This window comes from Python bivittatus, unplaced genomic scaffold (assembly GCF_059951505.1).
Source record: "Python bivittatus isolate LINGU-HERP-01145 unplaced genomic scaffold, Pbiv_v1 ctg000700_np1212, whole genome shotgun sequence".
NCBI lineage: Eukaryota > Metazoa > Chordata > Lepidosauria > Squamata > Pythonidae > Python > Python bivittatus.
The window spans coordinates 38,587,025-38,609,392 of NW_028277098.1; the positions used below are offsets into that span (position 1 = coordinate 38,587,025).

General features: G+C 36.7%; 1 protein-coding gene across 1 annotated transcript in view; it reads right to left on the reverse strand.

Moving 5' to 3' along the window:
• Nucleotides 1–3,681: 3,681 nt before the first annotated feature.
• Nucleotides 3,682–22,368, reverse strand: part of ROR1 (ROR family WNT receptor 1) — a 163,928-nt gene continuing 145,241 nt past the window's right edge. Inside the window, exons 5-9 of the mRNA XM_088153570.1 lie at nt 14,325–14,452; nt 13,319–13,636; nt 12,353–12,598; nt 7,337–7,548; nt 3,682–5,350 (exon numbers count right to left, since the gene is read on the reverse strand). Of these exons, the coding sequence (XP_088009696.1) occupies nt 3,932–5,350; nt 7,337–7,548; nt 12,353–12,598; nt 13,319–13,636; nt 14,325–14,452 (2,323 nt within the window). The 3' untranslated portion in view covers nt 3,682–3,931. The remainder of the gene's footprint in view (nt 5,351–7,336; nt 7,549–12,352; nt 12,599–13,318; nt 13,637–14,324; nt 14,453–22,368) is intronic.

Sequence of the window (22,368 nt, forward strand, 5' to 3'; positions counted from 1 at the left end):
CACCATGAAAGTAAAGATACGACTACATCAGTCTTCTCTTACACCTGGTCTCACCAGATGTTTTAGAGTACAAATCCCATAGCTAAATGGTGTGGTTATAGTCTAAAATATGTGGAGGAATCTATGCTGGGAAAAGCAGTATTAAAATTGTTCAGTTTTAGAATAACCCTTTTCCTTATTAATTAGGATTAGACGTGATTTTTACTCCAGAAATAATAGTTTTAATAATTATATTTTGGATTAAAAAAAAAGAAAAATGCTATTATTATTTTACAGTTTGAAGGTTTGTGGGTTTTTTCTCTGTATTTTTTGTGTTGTAGAAACCATGTCCTTTCCATCTGGTTTTTGCAAAATACTGATTTTTCTGGCATAAGTATTTTTTCCACATTATCCAATTTACTTTGAGAGGTTTTCCTTTATTTTTTCCCCTAGGAATTTCTGCTGCTGTTTTAGAGTTGATTAACAAACTGAATTTTGTGTTATGAAGCCAAAAAACTGATGTCTTGCATTGACAAAGTTTTCATTCATGGAGGACAACTGGCCTGCTTGTTCAACATTTCTTCTGTATTTAATCCCTTATTGAATATTTAAGTACAGTTTTCCAAACTTTCATACCAGGGCTGTTTCAGTGAGATAATGCAAAAAACATTAATGAATAAGCTTTTTCTTCGTATTGTAGAACACTCAAAAATAACCATGCAACTATCTGGGTTTTCCAGTGCTGAGAATTGTGTTTTTCAGAAACTCACAAACTTATATTAATTATATTAATTACCACAAACATTTTACCAAGAACACAGGGGACAAATTCCAAGAAGCCAGGCAAATAAATATCTCCAATTATTCTAAATATAATCCATATCAAAGATTCTGTTCTATATCTTCTTGTCTTCAGCAGGAATGCAGTTGATAGTTATAAGCAGCAAAGTCTTTTTTTTAATTGTATGCATTTTTGCCAAAAGATTAGAAGCAGTTTTATTGGGAAGACTGAGAAATAGGCAATAAAATTTTTCATCTAGGTTTTTTTAGTAATATTGCAGCTTTTGTTTCCATTGTTTTATAGCATTATTTTGTTTTTGTTTTTTAACATGTAGTATTTTAATATCTGAAATGACATGTTTATTAAGAATGTATTTTTTTCAATTAAAAATGATCAATGGACAACTGTCTTAGGTGATATTTAAAGTACGTGGATGGTGAGCAAGATGTAGTTTCTTCAAGTGAGCTTCTCTGTATGCTTACTATATTATGGTCCCCAAAACATTATACTCTTATCTTAACTTCATGTTTTCAAAACCAGTAGTTTAAAATAATCAGTGTTTAATATTACTCTAGTGTCCAAGATACAAAAATGCAATTAACGTCTGTATAAAATAGCCATGTCTTATTACACATTCATGCTTTAGTGCAATAATCTTAATGAACAGATCTATAAAGTAATACAGTAAATAAATGCATGCAGTGAAAATAACCAAATAAAATCAAAATGGTTCCTCAAAACCACTATATATTTCAAGACATCTTCATTAATAATAATAATAATAAAAAAAAAACGAGAAAGAAACCAACAAATGAAAAGCAGGATGTATTTTCAATTCTGCTGTACAAAAACATTTTTGTGCAAAAAGAAGAAAGAAATTATTGTCAAGTGTCTGAAAGACTGTGTACATAATCCATTCAAAAACTGTTAAATTTTAAAAACTTCTGAGAAATTGCAATTTATACAATTTTACAGTGGTTTCAAATAATTCAGATAGATTATATCTGAATAAATTTCAATAATACAAAGGCCATATTTTCTAGTAAAAAGTTAATTCTAATTCACATTATTTGAAATGACATACAAAAATTATTATAGGCAATTTCTAGAAAATTATTGTGTACATCTGATGGAATGTAGAATTTCAGGGATAACACTACAAAAGCTATTTAATTGAAATAATAAATATTACTGGGAAAACTGATTGTCTGTTTATTATAAAATAAGAATTGAAATATTTCTTTAATTAAAGGGTTGCATAGCAACAAAAGGATACAAAATTCTATTGCAACTACAGATATAAAATTAAGAAATATATTTTTCATTCATTTAATGTATGTGGTTTCATGAAGGTTCTTCTTTTTAAATGTTTTCTTTGCTTTACTCTGCTATGAACACATTCCTTAATACAAAATTATACATTTTGAGTTTTATACATGATTTTAGATTTATCACTAGATAGGGACTGTTTTTTAAAAATAATTTATCTAACAAAGGGCAAAATGGAATGACTAGATTCACAGATCATATGTCAAAAATTCTGCTTCACAAACCACAATGATTACAAGTCGATGAGAAAAGAACCCTAAGCATGTCTGAAACCCTAAACATGTCTTAGCCATGGACTAAGCAAGATTGAATAAATGTTTGATATTGCATGTCCACTTAATTTCTAATAATATGGATGCTTAGAAGAAAAAATACAAATCAGACGAATGCCCAATATGTATCAAAGCACGGGATAAAAATATGATTTGTCATTGACCCAATTTAACTATCATACTAAGTCATGGTTTTATTACCATGGTCTGTTGAAAAAGCTTCAATTTGCTGGAGTCATTACACAATATTAAAACATGATTTACATAATATAGTGGCTGGATTCAAATACAGAATACAGGCAGTCCTTGGGTTATGACAGCAATTGAGACCGAAATTGCCATCGCTAAGTGACATGATTGTAAAGCATGATGTCACATGACTGCATCACTTAGTGACAGCAATTCCATCAGTCCCAGTTGCCATCATTAAGTGAGGACCAAATGGATCATTAAATGAGGGCCTCACATGATCATGAATTCTGACTTCCTTCTGGCTTCCCCATTGATTTTGCTTGTGGGAAGCCGGCAGGGAACATCAGAAATCATGTGATGCTGCGATGTCTGGAACTCCAAGGACCCATTGTAAGTCCACCTTGTTCAATGTGTTGCAAGTTTGAACGGTTGCTGAACGAGTGGTTGTAACCTGAGGACCACCTGTAAGCCAAAACCAAACAAATCACATTATGGTTTAGTATGTGTAAGCTAGGTCACTAGCAGGCTTCAAACACAGTGCTAAGTTAAACTTTGTTAAACAAGCTACAGTGGTCTGATTCACATAATGCTAAGCCTTGGCATTTAGAAACCACAATGGCTAAGCCAAAAACAACAAAGTCTTTATGGTTTATCACAAAATGTGAACTCTGCCAATGGCCTAGTTCAGACAACACACCAAGTCAATATGTGACATTTTTTGAGCTTCAGCTTGTGGTTTGTAAACCCTAGTTTATGGCTTAGTATTTTGTGTGAACCCAGGCAATTGTGGCTTAGTCAACAATCACTTCAGAAAATCTGGCTTAGTGTATTATATTAATTCAGCAGTATGTTTGGTTGTACTCTAGGTCAGTGTTTCTCAACCTCAGCAAGTTTAAGATGTGTGGACATGCTGGCTGGGAATTCTGGGAGTTGCTGAGGCTGAGAAACATTGGTCTGGCTTAATGGAGTATGTATTTGGTACAGCATGAGACCAAGAGTGAAACGTTCATCCTACAGGAGTTTAATTAATTTTCCTAAACATTTCATCACCATGTGTGTTCAGAATAGTCAGACTGCTGAGAAAGAAAACACTTCACTTAAAAAACTATGATTAAATATGTTTCTTAAAAAAAAAAAAAAGAAATACTTTTGCCCTTACTATTTGTAAAATAAATGTGCAGCCACAGTGTTGAGTGTTAGTACATTTTTAAAAATTTGAATGGCACCTCCTTAGCCTGTTAAGAACTTCACAGAAGATACTTATTGCAAATACCTCTTTATACAGCTGGAAAAATCTCCAATAAAATATTTGAATATAAATCTCTAAAACACTCTAGTCCATATTGTAAATAGATTCATTTACAAATGTCTCTATTTATTACATCTCTGCTGAAATCACAGTTTCATTATGCCCATGAATACTGGAATCTAAAGAAGCTTGTTTGGAGTCAATTTTGTAGGGTTTTTGAGTTTTGTTTCCAAAAACAGTTATACTAATCCCACTTGGATGATTTGGCACTGACATATGAGACAGCAAGGGAATATTTGCATCCTGATTGGATCCTGAAGAGGGCAAGCTGGTCACATGACCAGTGCTAGTTGATCCACTTGCACTGCTTGGTGAACGACTCTTTGGTGGAGGACAGTGTTGAATGACCCTTGGTGGACCTGCAGGTTGGTAGTGGGCAGCTGGAAAAGCAGCATATCCAGGAGGTATTGGATATCCATTAATAGGAATAAATCGCTGGTTTTGAGGTATTGGTGGGCCAAGGAATCCAGTAATTTGGCCCTGTGGCATACTTTGTGCTGGAAATATGTAGTTAGGGTACCTGGGATTACTTAGGTTGCTAACTGGGCTTGCACTGAGAGACGTAGTTTGAGTGGTAGCATTTCCACCAGAAGGAGTAGTAGAGCTAGTATGACTTGACATCCCCTCCCAAGAGCGCAGTCTGGCATGGATATCTTTGAATTTTGGTCTCCTAGATGGCAGCTCGTGCCAGCATTCTGACATCAAGCTGTACATTCTGGGAGGGCAGTCTTCAGAGCATGGTAAAAGCTGTCGTTTCCTGACCATTTCAATGACTTCTTGGTTACTAAATCCATAGTAGGGCTGAAGACCAAAACTAAAAATCTCCCACAGGACAACACCAAAGGACCAGATGTCTGAATCAGAAGAGAATTTTCCATATAAAATTGCCTCTGGTGGCATCCAACGAATGGGCAGGAGGGATTTATTTTGAACTCTGTAATAATCTGCTGAATATATTTCTCTTGATAGTCCCAAATCAGAAATCTTCACATGGAGCTGTTCTCCAATTAAAATATTACGAGCAGCCAGATCTTTATGGACAAAAAAATGACCTGACAAGTATTCCATCCCTGCTGCAATCTGGACAGCTATGTGGAGAAAATCAGCATGGTCCAAGCTCGATTTTACAGTACCATCCTCATCACTGCTACATCCAACATCTGAATGTGGTGATCGCATAATAAGAAATTCATGGAGGTCTCCTTGGTTCATATATTCAAAAAGCATGCAGACTGGTTGCTCCTGTGTCACAATCCCAAGAAGGCAAACAATGTTTGGATGATGTAATTCTGCCATCAAAGAGGCTTCTTGCTGGAACTCTGCCCACTGCTGCGGATTATTACAGTCCTTAAGGGTCTTTATTGCAACCAGCTGAGCATGGTCCATTCCTGGTAAATAAAGATGTCCCTTATAGATTTTTCCAAAAGCACATTCACCCAACTCTTCCATAAAACGGACAGCAGAAAGGGGTAGTTCTTTGGCTTTGCTCTGTTAGAAAGAAGAAAATACATGCAAAGATAGTTTTGAATAATTGATGGATGGCCCTTGAATGGCCCTAGTTCTGATAATATTGGAAATCATTGGAAAAGTGAACTATGTTGTTTGTCAAGAAAACTGTACAACCTGTTATATATGACTTCATGTTATATACAGAAGTTTCAACAACAACATTATAACTTGGGCAGGCATTTTTTTTTAGCTGTGGGGGTTGTACAATTCATCAGTTGCCCAATTTGTGTGGATATATTCCAAGCTCAAATACATTTAACACATTGACTCAACAGCCTCCCCCACCCATAAACAATCCATTCCCAAAACATACATCATCTCCCTATTATCATAGGAAAGAAAGGGGACTACGGGATTCTATTCAAGAGGTGCTTTGTAGCTTCTGTTCCTTCTCAGCAATAGGACAGAAGGAAGGGAAAGCTGTGAAACTGTTTTGGATGACTGGAATTGATAATAGGATTGTTGAAATCTTGAACAGTCACTGGAAACACCTCTTCCTTCCTCCCCATGAGCCTAGTTCCTATCACAAGGTTGCTGGGAAGAAGAGGGAAACCACAAATATAGAGTTGCTGGGGAGGTGGAAGTCCAGCTGCAATCCTTTTCAACAACTTATAGCAGAGTTGCTGGGGAGAAGGGGGAAAATGATGAGGCTTCACTCTTCCAAGTGATCCTACTTGAAGTCATTGGCTTTCTCTTGTGGGAAACAAATAATTTGCAGCAGAATCACTGGGAATGACAGAAGAAGCCCATCAATGGAATGGCCCCTATCAATGGAAACAGAAAAGACCTCTTGCAACTGATAGTGTACCAAATATTCAGGTGCAGAGCTGAATGCTCACATCCCTTAGGAATTTAGTTGATACTTCGTTTGAGATTCTTATACCTGCCTCATTTATAATTGACTACTGTACTCTAAGGGGAAGGAAGGAAGGAAGGAAGGAAGGAAGGAAGGAAGGAAGGAAGGAAGGAAGGAAGGAAGGAAGGAAGGGAGTGTTGGTTTGTTATTTGAAAGTGGGACACATAAAATAAACTGTAATTTTCATCATCATTTTATATTTTAGATAAATACTGTGTGAATTAATATATTGTAGTGGCATTTAAACAAGCAGCTAGCTGACTGCAGGATGGCGGGAAATTAGATGTATTGTTGCGAAGCAGATGGTTTATATTATACAAATCCTTTAGGCTAAAACTTGTTTAGGTCTGGGATATTGTAAATTATATTTTAGTAATGAAAGTGAAATGACCTCTGTCTGACCTCATGCAGGGTTGTCTGTTTTAACCAACTTGGTGGAAAACTGAAAGAAAATGAAGTCATAAAATTTGGCAGGAAGGGGTTTATTTGGAGTTAAGCAGCTATAAATCTGCTTAGCTTTTGTTTGACAGGTATTTGTCATTTGGTGGTATACAAGATGCATAGAAGTGTAAAACACGGAGGAGACATTGTGCCAAAGAAAACCAAGTACAAAGGGAGTTTATCACACTCTGTCTTTATCAGTCACTTCTATTCCATTAATGACAAGCGTTGATTCAATTTATGATACTGAAGAGGGTAATTAGGGGAAAAATCCTAAACATGTAGGAAGTGCCTTAAATTAGGGATTACTCTCTAATGTGTGTGCTCAGGATGCCAGCATAACAATGGAATTATGTGTGTCTATTCAGAAGGAAGCTGATTGGGTTCAGCTGGGCTTACTACCAGGGGAACTCAGACATATCTAAACTAGGGCTACCAGCACCAGGCTGCAAAACTCCACTAAATGCCAGCAGAAGAGCTTTCTGTATTTCTTTGCTGCCCCCCAGGTTTTGCAGACCAGGTTGGACAGCCCTACCTAATCCTTTTGTATAAAATCAAAATTGGGGAATTTCCCCAAATATCTAAGGCCCTTTGAGCATGAAATGAAGGAGAAATGTTTCTCATTTTTATCCAGCATAAGCACATGCCTCAGACTTGGTTCGCAGTACCTTTGGTTTATATGAATTTAACATAGACATCTCTACGTTCTGTCCTCTGACGTGCTTAGGTTGTCTTTGCACTGGCGGAGAAGATGACTTCTGGTTATTCCGGCAAATACAGATGAAGAAAAACAGCAAGGCAATAGCCAGAGGGATTGTAACACTGGGCACCAATATATAGAGGATTTCCATTTTATTCTTTTCCTTGGAGTCCTTTGTATCTAATTCAGAGGGAAAAAAGGTGGGGGGGGTAGGGGGAAACAACAGGGATAAAAAAAATGCAATCATTGTAAACACTGCTTTTTTTTTGTATATAAGGTCGTATGACTGCCCATTTTTCATGCTTATAATTTTATTTCTTGACCGAGCAGCAACAGCAGAGGTTCTCTCACTTGAGAAATTTGTGTAATCAATGACCTCATTGAGATCAATCAATTCATGGCTATCTGCAAGTAGCTATACATTCATCTGGGAGATCTTAGCTTATTCAGCAACAGCCCCCTTCCTCCCCTCCCCCCCCCCGGTGATCCTATATGAATTCATTCAATAGCTATAGCTTATGAAATGAACTTCAAGGAGCACCTTTAACATTGCTAACAAGCACTTACATAAAATGCAACAAAAAAATATAGAGGTATCTCTGAAAGGTCTGACACATGCCATTGTTGTGTGTTTCCACAGTAAAGATTTAAGAATGGCTAAGTATAAAGCGGGATAAGCTAGACAAAACAATATATATCCCCACAAACTTGTGGTGTTTGCTCTGCAATCAGCCATATTAGAGATGACAAGAACAAGAATCCTTGGGCATTAAATAACAAAAGTTTTCTATTTCTGTTTTTTTAAAGGTTGATAGGTAGTTTTGCAACACAAAGATATCTTACTACTGGAGGAAAAAATGGCTTTCTATGCAGAGTGTGGGTTTATATAAGTAACATTACAAAAATGCTCATCCACAATGCCAATGGTGCAGTACATAAATGTCTGTCTATCTGCAAAGCTCTTCCACCCCAGTGAATTTTGCCAAATCTTTTTGATTATACTGGACAATTGCCAACAAATATCTTGGCCGTACCAAATTTGGTGGAATGCTTTTCAGTTAGTTCTTTTAGGTAAAAGCTACATGGATCATGGATATTACAACAAAAGAACCAACAGATACAGTGGAACCTCGGTTTACAAACTTAATTCGTTCCGTGACTCTGGTTGCAACCTGAACTGGTCGCAACCTGAAGGAAATTTCCCCATAAGGTTCAATGTAATTACCGTTAATCCGTTCTGGCGTGGAGGATAGGGAGGTGGCTACTGCTTGGAGGGAGAGTCCCCCTCCCTATGACCACGTGTCAGGGGCGGAAAATGGCCACGGACTACGTGTCAGGGGCGGAAAAATGGCTGCGGATCACGTGTCAGGGGCGGAAAATGGCCGCGGACCATGTGTCAGGGGCGGAAAAATGGCCGCGGACCGTGTCACGGGAGGGAAAATGGCTGCGTATCCTGTTCGTACCCTGAGGCAGAGTTCACAAACCAAAGCAAAATTTTGCGTCTGGAGCTGGTCGTAACCCGAAAAATTCGTTAATAGAAGCGTTCGTAACCCGAGGTTCCATTGTACTATTGTTTTAGGAACCTGAAGATAAGAGGCTCTGTATTATCTTATGGCTTTCCGGGTATACATTCATTTCTAAAAATCAAGTGCAGCTTAATCCTCAAATCTTATTTTCCTAATTGTACTCTTACAAATGGAGTTGCAACCCTAAGCTGACCAAGCAGGAAAGCTGTGCATTAACACAGCATTTTGGTCCGTCTTTATATGTTTTTTTCCTGTCAATTCTCAAATTCAGATGATTAAGAATCATTTTATCTAATGTTTCCTTCCTTCACTGCTTTTGTTGCATTTGTGCGTATTTTATGTATTTTTCTTCTTCTTTCCTGCCTTTTCAACTATGTTTTAAAAGTCTTTGTGAGAAAAAAGGAACGGCCTCTGAAACCAGTCCCCAGTTTCCACACTCGAAGTGACCAGTGGGGTTTTCCATGTGTACAGTCAAGCCTGTTGTGTTAGGAAGGGAAGTGATTTTCTCCTTTTTAATTTTTGAATACATATAATTTGGATGAAAATGTGTTTCAGAATTTGAAGAGCAGAAATATATAAAATGCCTTCCATCCCTCTCAATTCTGGGAAGATGGCTGCTTGTGAGCATAGATAGACCTATTTCTGTTTTCAAAACAGGAGAACTATGCATTTATTTAACCCATTCCTTAGTAATAAAGTCAGTGGTCTTTCTCACTGTTGATCTTGCAAAGAGTTAACCCTCTGGGTATTCCCTGTTTTTTGTTTTAAATTTTTTTATCCTTTTTCATATACAAGGTGGTGAACATACCTAATGCTCCTTCCTCCTCCTATTTCCCCCACGACAACAACTCTATGAGGTGTTACGCTGAAAGAGGGTGATTGGCCCAAAGTCACCCAGCCGGCTTTTCATGCCTAAGGTGAGACTAGAACTCACAGCCTCCTGGTTTCTAAGCCAACACTAACTGCTAACAGAGGATCTCCTTCAATATGCAGCACTCTCGTCAGGCAGCCATAATAAATATTTTAGGGATTTCATACAACAATCTGAGTATTTGGATAGTTCAGACCCTGCCAAAAGTAGTGAGTGGGAGTTTGAGCACTAATGTAAGATATTTTGATGTGCAAAGTCAGAAAAAACAGGAAAAGAAGATGTGACTCCCAAGGCAAAGAAACCATGTCACAGTGATGAAAAAGGCAAGCAACAGAAGAACATCACAATCGCTGGATGCATCTTTACAAATGAGAAAAGATCAGAAACGTCAATTTTTAGCAGCAAAATTTGCATTTCACCTTTTTGGTTTTTTCTAATTGGGGACATGGAATATGTAAGAAGAGGCCTATACCAAAGGCAAAGCAGGATGTCTTCCAAACCTTTTTTCTTTTAAAATAAGAACCCTGATATTGTAGCTTTGTTTTACCTGACAAGCTTTAATGCTCTCCATTCTCTTTAATTACTTCGCTTCCTAGCTGGGTAAATCACATTTTTTCTAACCTACAATGAACCTGGCTTAAGTTGCTCTACAAATTAGATTTATAGTTTATGATTTCATTTTGGTTCATAATCCTAGTTTGCAAGGAATAAACTAGTTTCTTAGATCTGTCAAGGCTATTAGATCCAAGTTTGCAAACATACTGATACCACAGGATGGCAGCAAAGGCTTTTCTATGTATCTATGTTGCCATCTAGCTGTCATTTGGATTTTTGTGGGCCAGACCTGGGATACTGTGATTTAACAAATCAGGACATGTCTTAAATTTGTATGCATATGGCTTCATGAGTAGAGGAAGAAGGAGAGGAATAAATCACTCAGTGCTTGCTTATATTCCAACTACTCATTGGACAGGAAGCAGATTTTAGAATGAAATACATGCACACACTTATGTGGAAATACCTAATATAGGTATATGGATCACATGGAATCAGGTAAAAAACACATTTGCTTCCTAAGCCTAACTACTGCATTTGTTTCTATATGTACGACTGACCTGCTTCTCAAGCAGGACACCATCAATTGTGAGAACCCTACATTTAAAAAATCATTATAGACCCTAAAGCCCTGAGAGCTTATCTACGAATACTGCATACTCTGGCAGCAGTGTACACATTTCAAAATGCCAATCGACATATCCTGGACTACAGAAGCCTTTAGCCTATTCTGCATTTTATTTTAGAGGCCTGCTTTTTTAATCAAAGCTCATAAAAATAATGCACAAAATAATTACACATCACAAAACTGATGGTCTCTTGCCATTGAACTGTTGCTCTAAAATCATGGGAAGAATGATTGTCTGTGAGTAGCAAGAGGCAATTTTAATATAGTTCATGTGCAAATATTATTGTTATATATTGTATTATTAAAAATTATGAATGTATTTTTGGTTGCCTAGGGTTCTGCTAATAGCGGGATAGTTTGGACTCTTTCTTGTTGCCAAAGCCTGTCCAGACCATTTCTACTGAGACATCATCTGGTCAAATTTCTACAGACACATCAACTGAGATTCCACCAAACATAGGAATTGTGGAAACTGCTTTATGCCAAATAATACTGCCCTCCCTAAAATTGTTTAAAAAGGGCTAATCAGGCTTCAGGTAGATACATTCACAATGCATCAGGATGTTTTTACAGATACTGAAGGACATTACTGGAACCCATGACATGCTTCAACTTGTGGTTTGTAAACTGTGGTTTATCACTTATACTGTATGACCCTAGCCAAGAAACAAATGTTTCAAAAATGGTATCTTACTTCAATGATTAATCCCATCTCACTTGTTTTCAAACAAGGCCTAGTGTCCTTAGCTGGCTCAGTGGAAATATTTAGCTTATGCTAATTTTTAATCATCATACGCTCTTCTGCTGAACTAATTAGACAGCATTTCTGACTCCCTGAAATCATTTTACATTGCTGCTTCTACAGAGTAACCAGAAAAGTGCTTGGGAAGGATTGCTCTCATTTTTCCAAAAATCTTGCTGGCACTTTTCTAACCACTTAATAAGAGACTCTCAATTACAACTCAGACAAAATAAGGGTTATTTAGAGTCACATTTCACACAATAGTCATTTGTTCAAATAAGCATGCTGAGCCAAAGAATTTTATTTTGGAGAAAAAGTTTTAGATCTGCACATGCTCCAGATCTGGATTACAGGCCCCTGCTGGTTTTCAGAATATTTTCTTCCTGCTGGCCTTTAGCCTCCTGCCAAGTGAGGCCATTAGAAAACACATTCTTTAGATGGCAAGTAGCCACCAAACAGAAGACCACCATGAGGCTCAATTCAGTCCATAAACAGGGGGATGTATCTAGACTCTGCAGCTGTACTTTTATTCCAAATTAAGTTGTCGGGACAAGTCAGCTTATATAAACATGAGATGAATGTGCCATATAGTTTGGCTCTTGGACTGCAAAACACAACAAATAATCTTATTTCATTTTCAAAAAAGAGTTCATTATATTTACCACAGACTGGGATGTCACAAAGCTCTGACTTGAAATTTTCATCTAAGGTGAAGCACCATGGTGCCTCTTTCTGATTGCCCGGGTTTCGGCAGTAGGAATGGCCTCCATTCAGTTCTGGGTACCTGACAGCAGTGAACGTGTGGGTGTGGGGATACTGTGAGTTCCACGGCTGGCACTGTCGCCCAGATTTGGTTACGCTTATAGTCCCTCGATAGTCCACTCCTGTGCTGTTGAAACACTTGTGATCTGTAATAGAAAGATCACTTTTCTGTGATGAATTAAAAGAACACCATGCATACAGATGACAGGCGGTACAAGAGTATTAAATGTTTTCTCAGGATGAGTTTCTTTTCTTTTTTCTTGTTTATGACTTGAAATCTAATTCAGATTCTTACTTTCAGAGATGTAGTAATACTCTTTTAAAAGTTACACACTTCTCAAAATGGTTTTAAGAAATAAGCAAAAGAACCCAAAGCTTCCTCAAAATCCTGAAACGAATGCCTGATCTTGGCAGGATAAATGACGAGACTTAATATTTGTTAAGCTATTTTAGAAATAAAGCCATTTGACATTATTTTCATTTAACCTATCTGTGATCTAACATGAACTTCACTCAACATCAAAGCTGGTAATATAACTTATGACTGCCATACTGCATAGTAACTGGAGTATAATAACTAATTATGGTATTAATTATTAGCATTTATTTCAACAGACTTGCTAGAGGATATTTTAATGAACAAAGCATGTTCAGACATTAAATGGAATAGAAAAATGTAAGAATAATTGCTGATTTAAAATATTGAAAAGACTTCTTCTAACAATATCCCTGACAAACTAAATCTGTTTGGTGAAAGATACTGTCTGACATATTCAGACTCTGACTCTACCAACTGTGCCCTTGATTCTTCTTGAGTTTTAGGGATATTCCATATACAAAGTATCATATCCATAACTGCCACTTACTTTTATTGATTGGATCTGCCATAGGGATGCCAATGCGGATACAGTTTATAGCCTCAGGGCTATCAGGCTGTGGAAGATCTTCACAATTAGGCAGCTTTAACCTCATCAAAATCATAGGATTGGATCTTGCAAATATGTATTCAGTTTGGCAAAGAACATTTTCCAGAATCTCACACTCATCACGGCACAGATCTCGTGGTTTCGCAACTGAAGAAGTCTCATCGCAATATGGGAAAGCATAATGGCACAGAGATGGAATAGCAAACTGTGAACATTTATCCGATAAATGACTGGAAGTTCCAATCATTGTGAAGGCAGCTGCAATATACAAACACCAAATCAGTTGAGGCAGTGCGTATAATCTAGTATAAAATTTGCTACCAACAACTACTTCCAAATAAATACACAATAGGAAGTGGTTTTTGGAGAGTATAGCATTTAAAAAAAAATCTACGCCTTTTTAGTATCCAAGGAATGCTATGCTAAATGCAGTTTATATTGCATCTGCTTTTTTTTTTCATTGATTGGATTGGGCTGCCTTAATCAAAGAGTGGTTGAGCACCACATAGGCCCCAATATATATTACTCCGTAGGTGTGTAGTCTTGCTTTCAAAGAAAACTAGCTTATACAATTGGAGATCCACAAGTAAATAAGATTAAGAATTTAATCAATTGTATAGTCTAAAAAACCTGGTTGAAATCAGAATAAAATAATGATAAAGGCACTATATTTTTCAACATACGCACTAGAAAAGCTAATACAACTAAAATAATATGCGGGATTGCTTTTTTACTATCTTTTTTAAAGTTTCATTTTCATTGCAGCTTTTCAAAATGAATAATATACTTTTTCTTCTAAATGTATCTTCAGTAAGGGCTAAGAATATATTCCGTTGAATGTAAAATTAACATACAGTACATAAAGTATTTGAAATCCAGAACTGTAGATTATAACAAGAAGGATGATGACAAACTGAGAATAAGAGAAAGCAAAATTTTTACTTACCTGTAATTTGATTTTCTATTTCTCCTTGCATATGCAGAGATTCCATATAAATGGTTCGATTTCCAATAAATCGTGCACATGCAATTCCCCGGTACGGTTGACAAAATCCATCCTCTTCATATTCATCCCTAAAATCAAGCAGGCATAATATATAATATAGGACTGTATTGCTAAAGAACCACTTTAGTGTGGTGGTTAAAGGTGCTGGACTAGGGGTGAGGAAACATGGGTCAGGCCAGCCTCTCTCAGTCCTAGGAAGGAGATAATGGCAAACCACTTCTGAAAATGTTGCCCAAAGAATTCATGGATCTGTCCATGTCACCAGGAGTCAAGTTTGACTCGAAGGATCATAACAAAAACAGTATTATTATTTCTACTATTGTTCACAAAATATCAACCCACATTAAATGGAAAACATTCCAAATTGCCAAATGTTAATATTTTCCTCAGCTCAAAACTACTCAGAATTGCTGTACTTAGCTGAAAACGGTCTCGTCTCAAAAAGCTCATGAGTATTGATATGCTTATACACAGTGACTGTACAAAAATATTAACTTTATGATGCCTCCTTCAATGTCACCATATTCCATGCTGTCCAGCTGATCTTTTTTAGATACTAAATCAAGTTAAGAAATTCCATCTTCTCTCCCAATGTTCTCCCAATGTTGTGACAGCCATGACAGATAGCTGAGTTGAGCTAGGTTGCAATGGAAAAGTTGTAGGAAAGGTTTACAGCATCTCTACTTAACGCTTCTAAGCTTTATTTTATCTTACTCAATGCTGTTTCGCAATGAAAAAAGCAATAGTGAAGCTTTTACAGTAGGGTAGGACTTATGCAATGTAAATAAAAACTGATATTTAAAGCTGGAATGAGCTACAGTTGCTTTAAGTGACAATGGATTATGCATTTAACTCTTTGGCTTATGTGGTAGATCTATAAAGGAGCCTTAAACTCGGAACTTTGTATGCATATCCACTTGCCAATGATGAAAAGTTAAGTTTCCCCCCTTTTTACATACAAAGCAGAGAGACCAGCACTAACTCAATCCAAGGTCTATTAATCAGTGCTGTGTCATTTTTATTACCCAGCAGTAGGAGTAATGGTTCTCCTACTGCCAATGCAATACCATAAATTGGTGAGGGCGGCATCCAGATCCGTACATGGACCAAAAATGCATTTGGTTTTCTCCAGTAATAGATCACGGTTGTATTTATAGGGGCTGATATACTGGCTAAGAAATAAAATCCTGTTTATTTTTTCCTAATAAATCATTAAGATGCACACATTGTCATTTCTAAGTTATCCATTCAATGTTTTAAACTTTTGGTCTTGGGAATAACAATACTACTACTTTATTATGACCATAATAACTTAGCCTTGGGAGAATTCCATTACATGGAATTGTACTATTGTATTAATACAATAATATTATTAAATACAATAATACAATTATGTTGTATTAATAGTAATTATATAACTATTAAACTTTCACCTGGAAACTGAATCCCCAAGACAGGAAAGCTAGTTACATTGAAATCTCATTGATATCAATGTCTCCAGCATCCTGACCATCAGGCCCTTCAAGACAGATTGGGTCAACTGAGTCACAATCTTTCTTACTGTTTGGAAATATCTATCCAATTAAAAGAAAATACTGCTGATAAGAAACCACTAAGCTTTTCAAAATATTAATGAACAAATATTCCATGGTAAATGTGGTGCATTTACAATATTTGTCATAAAGGGTGGGGGATGACACAGTAGAAAAGAGTATTTCTTTTTTTAAAATGAGATACCTTACTTTTTGCACATTGAAATAGATTTTTTTTACTACCATGTAGAGGATAACACAGTGACACATATTAGAAGAGAATAATTTATTTTCATATACTTGACAAACTCTCTGTAGCATGCAATGTAGTTCAGCTATATAGAGAAAAAATTAAAAAAGCTTTTGCTAAAAAAATTCTAGCTTATGTTTCCTTTTGGAATGCGGAGAGGGAAAGTTGTCTTAGAGACTGGTTGGTACTTAAAAGCACTTAACACTAACTGTCTTACAAACATAACACAATCTGAACTTGTGATAACTCAGAGCAGTGTTTCTCAGCCTTGGCAACTCTTAAGATGTGTGGACTTCAACTCCCAGAATTCCCCAGTCAGCATGCTAGATCCTAATCCCTTTGATTAGATAATCTATTATCAGCATGGAACTAAGTCAAAAGATCATAAACCTGCAGCTTCTCTAGTCCAACTTCCTGCCCAATGGTATCTAAAAAAAGTTTTTCACAATTCAGGAGTTTCCAAAAATTCAAGATGGTGGCTGCGACTATGTGATCAAAGCATTGCTCATTTTCATGCATCAGATATGCAACATACATAAAAAGAGGTTGTGCAGCCATGGCCAGCATCTAACCTTTTTGAATCCCCCAAGACAGATGTTCTTGCCAGAGTCTGTACTAGCACTTGTCTGCAAGTCTTTAAAACTGTCACATCCTTTCACAGCATTGAGTAGCTGCTCTCTGCTGCTGCCAGGTGATCCAAGGAAAGGATGAAGTTGTTTTAAAGAGCTGTGGACAAGCACTACATACATGCTGGAAAGCACTTACTTTTATGGAACTGAATCCAAAGCATTGCCCAGCTGTAAAAATTACTCCCTTTCAAGAAACCTACTGCTGCACGGAAGACAAAGAAAAAAAACTGTCGGATCAACAGCAGCTGTGACTACTTATGAAACAGCACTGGTAATACTGCTTGGATCTTTCCTGGCAACTTTCTTACATAATTTTTCAGTACGAACTGCACCTCATATGCTCACAGTTATGAAAAAGACAGGAAACTCCTAGAACTTACATTTTGTTTGACAGACCTATTTTAGTTTTTCCTGGAGGATGGCAAAGCCCTTCAAACTTAAGATAAAGAAATATACATAACTCAAAGATCAGACAAATAAGATGCTCAGCTGCGGCTATTTTAGTGAACCATATTAAAAACTCCATCTTACATGTCCATGGCTGCTTCATTTGTACTTGGAATTTGGCATCTGGTGCAGAAATGGATTTTCAGAGAATCTCAGCTTTCGTTAAAAAGAAAACAAAATGAAGCACAGAAAGCTGAAACCACCATATGGGCAAGAAAGTGAACCTAAAAATTTCCAGATAGCTGGTCCAGATAATGTTGAAAGCATTTGGGGCAGCAACAGGGGAAATCTCTGAAACACAACGCTAAACTGGACAACCGTAGTTACAAAGAGCTCTTTGGCTGACTGAGCAAGAACTATGCAAAAGTAAGTATTTATTGCATTTTTGGAATTTGCATAATTTATTCAAAATGTAGAATCTAAGTTACCTTGCCCCAGTATATCAATTTTTGCTTCTTCTTTACAAACTAACATTTTTCTGCTCCTTTGCTCTTCTCACCTAAGCTGACCAGTTTACCACTTGCTATCTAAGATCTACGATACTCTCCCCATTGTTGCTGATAGCAGTAAGAAATGATACCAGCTCTGAGTATCAATTGATTTTAGAGTGACAGATTCTTACAATGCAGCTGGATTTGGTATTACTTATCCGGTAATACTGGATGCTCCCAGTCAGTTGTCAGCCCAGGAAGTCCCAATTAAACTGAAACATGAGAGCACAGAACTTCCTTCCTGGAATCAAGCAATGTTTTAGCCCTTAGGTTATTTTTAAACTATTCTACTAGATTCCTTTTAGTTGACATTCAATACCTTTTTAAAATGAATTTCATTAACAACAATGAAATGCAAAAACTTTTCAGACAAGTGTTAACTTTGTTGACCACCCAGATGGACATCCTTTCATGGTTTAGTTTTAGTTTTGTTGACATAAATAACGTAGGCCCAACCTACCAGAGGTCATCTTTAGTAAAATATTCTTCTATTTTTACACATGCAAAATCTAGTTGTCTTACATATTGGAGCAGGGAAGTAGCTATTCTCTAGAGAAATGCTGCATTTGTATATTCTTCTCTGTAAGTCGGCATTATTACCATACTTTAGAACAACATGACCCTTGCACATGTTTTAGCTTATGAGGTAGAAAACAGATTCCTTTTACTTGGGGTAATCTTTAGAACATTGTGCTAAATCCAAATGTACCTGCTTAGATTCTATAAAATCCTTATTCAGAGAGAAATTCTTTACATCTAAGTTTTAGCCTACTATTCTCTTCCCCTACTTTAATTTGTGTTAATATTGCCAGAAAATTACAGCATTAACTAGATAAACTCAGCATAAATAGCCTTTCTATCCATGGGCACTCCAGGTGATTAATAATACAGATAACTTATCCTGAATATTTCAATATACAAAGTGTACCAAATTTCTAACAAGCACTAACACACATATATACACACTTTTTAGTGTTTATTTCCTTAGTTGCCAGGTCAGCTTGTTTGCACTGTGCTTACCTAGTTTGTACAATGAAGCTATCAATGCATAATGCAACAAGGGGCTTGTTCTTCAGCCGACTTATTCATTTTTTTATTTATTTGTCAAATTTATATGGCCGTCCATCTCACCTGAAGTGCCTGTGGGCGGCTTGTCTCAGAGCTGATGTTATTTTGGGGCTGAAAGGTATGACTGGCCCAAGGTCACCTAACTGGCTTCTATGTCTAGCGGAAGACTAGAACTTGGCTTTCCCTGAAGCTCCTAGTCCAGTACATTAGTCATTACACCATGCCAGCTCTCAGGCTTGAATATACAAATACGTAACACTATAAACATACCAAAAAAGTTACAAAACAATCTAATTACTTATTGTAACTGCAGTAATCAACTACTTAAAACAAAAAACAAAACTAAGACCATTTGTAAACACCACAATTAAAAATTCCAACATAGTTAGGACTTAGTAATTCATATAATAATGCCCTTTGAAATACATAGCCCCAAAAGAGTATTTATTAATATAGTACTTAAAAGCTAGAAGTAGCTTGGTAAATCTCACTCTGAAAACTGTCACACCATTAGGGAACTTAACCTTCCTAGATGACCTCTAGATTTTATTTATACATCCATGTAGAGAGCATGCAGGACTATATGGAGTATATTTTCCTGGTAAAAATATGTTCAGCCGCAACACATGATTTAAAAAGTCATAATCTAAAATTGGGCCTAGAAAGAACGTGCAGATGATGCCAGTTAAGAATGTAACCTGTTACCATTTGTAGCATTCTGCTATAGCCTACAAGAATGTCCATGGCTGTTATCAGCCAAGGAAATTACCAAGCTGCAAACAATAAGTGTTCAATTCTGTAATCTGGATTTATGTTGAACATACTTAGCCAAATGTCCAAAGTATACATAGAGACACACACACCTGCCACTGGTTATGAAGAAGGGGAGCAACACCGCTGCTACAATCTTCTTCCCACTTGATAGCTCCTGCTGCTCTATGGCCTCCTCCTTGTTGTCACTGCCCTCTAAGATTAAAAGATGAAGAGTTCCTAATTCCTACCATGCCAGCACCTTCTCATTGCTGGAGGAGTTATAAAGCTCTCCTTCCAGGCCCACCAGGCAGCACTGTGGACACAAAGGGAGGCTGTAACAGCAAGCGTTATCACAACCTCTCTTCTAAATTGCTGCTGGAAGAGTCTCCCTCTGTGGCTACTTGGCAAAGGGGGAGCAATGGGGGGACAAATTAAATGTACCTCATAATACAAGCTTTGTTCCTTTTGAATGTGTCTCACAACATTGCATGGAAGTATGAAATAGGCAGAGCTCGCATTGTGACATCACAATACGCAATTTTGTATTATCATACTATTTCACACAAACCGTCGCTTGCTCCAGATGCCTCCAATACCTGACAATGGCTGTTGTGTTCTCCCCCTGCTCTTCCTCTACCGTCTTCTTGTTCTTTTCATAAATGCCATCAACTTGAAAGGCCCAGAAAGAAAACACTTCAGAAGGGGTCAGCAAATTATATCAATTTTGATTTCTATCAGTTTCTCATTTCTGCAAATCTGTCAGATTCAGCTCATAAAACTTGAAATCTATTTTTTTTCAAAGTTCTTCATAAAATGTATATTTATTTTGATATGAAACTGTTGAAACATGATTTTTATTAGCAATTTTGTCTAATACAAAGTTTCTTACCCACTTTCCCAATATTTTTGTTCATTATTATCACGAATATGTATATTTTTATAGATTTCTTTAATATACTTTTAATTGGCAGACGCTTTGCAAAATTCAGATTGGTGCTAATTTTAAACGATAACTGAATTTTGATTCATAGATTAATTTGAAACGGTGAAATTGGATGTGACTGCATTCAAATGCCAACTAAATTAATTTCTGCCCCATCACCATGCCTTGGTATTGGTAGTAATGATTCCTGATCTTTGTCCAGCACTCACTGAGTAGGTAATAGAGACTTGTGTATATGTAAATGCTATATTCAAGAAGGGTGACATTCAGTCTTGATTTGGAGGATTTTTTTTAATGATGGCTCCTGGCATGTGCCCAACACCAACCCTGACTACTTACCTAAAATAACAATCTAGCTGAATTTATAGTATGCTTGCTGCTAATTACTGCCCCAACTTGAGTGTTTACCTATTGTGTAATTTAAATATGTGCATGCTCTTGTTAAAAATATAGTTTGCACATATTTTTCATCATACAGGCAATGAGATCCTATCATTACTAACAGAAGAGAATGTACATAGCTCAGGATTGGAGAGTCCTTGGGGTTCTCTGAGCTTCGTTGTTTTCTTGCAGATGTTTCGTTACCTGACTAGGTAACACTGTGCACTGAAGATGCTACCTAGCTGGGTAACGTAACGTCTGCAAGAAAACAACCAAGCTCAGAGAACCCCAAGGACTCCACAGAACCTATCATTATTAAGTGCCAATATATTCTGCAATACTATTAAAGAAATACTAATATTTAGCTTGCTACAGCAGAAGGAAGAATTTTTCTACATTGTTCTAAACAGTAGTGCTATCCGAGTCCAAATCAGCCAAATCAGTTTGCACCATCTGAAGTACGAGTGAAGGACACATGGCCTGTCCAGTGGTGATCTAGGGTATTTTGTCCTGTCTGAAAAGAATCTTCTCTTGACCATCCTTCTCTCTCTCTCTTTTTGTAAGAAACTTAATAGCAGAAATGGATTCCATCTCTGATTCAAAATAACGGGAAGGTGCACATGGTGAACAGAGGGAATATTGACTTCTTTGAAAGAAGGGATATCATTGTGTCCAAAATCTGATACACTTCATCTGTGGACTGCCTCCAAAAGGCAGACCATGGTTCTCTCAGACTTCCTCTTTTTCTTAAAGCCATCTGCACTGTGGAGCAGATGCTTTGGGAATCTGACATTCCAACCTTGTCTCCAACTGGCTGGTTCTGGATACCTTCCTTGTAAATGTGCAGGCTCATATTTCTCATTTGGTTAAGGTGGAACTTGAAATATACAATTGTTTTCACTTAGATTTTAACAAAGCGACAGGATGTTTTATTTTAACAGTAACCTTATATACTTTTTTTTATTTTTAAGAAAAGTCAAATTATCCTGTATTTTATAAACAAAGGCAGGTTACCCATGGCAACCAAGCCTCTATAAGTAAACATACTTTTATCCTGTTACATTTTCTTCTGCTTCTATCAAAAGGAGCCTGTGCACTACTTTTCTGATCTGAACATCCAATTAGTAGACCTTACAATGAATCAACCATTTAATTTTTTTAAAAGGTACATTATAATTTATCAGCATCAGGATTGTCATGCCTTTTTAAAAAATACAAGGTTATGACTATATATTTAAATGAGTATTACTGCTGGTGATATGGTATTACAAATTTTTAAACATGCTAAAAACAGACTGACTGAATTGGCAAGAATAATACATCAGTAAACAAAATGTAATTAAAATTATGAATACCAAGTTGTCTTTTACTTAGCACACAACTGTAAAAAATCAATAATTAGTGTTGATGTTCATTGGCAAAATAGTTTTAGGATCTGCAAAGGCAAAAAATAGAAAACAGTCCAGTGGTGTTCATAATGTCTAGATGGG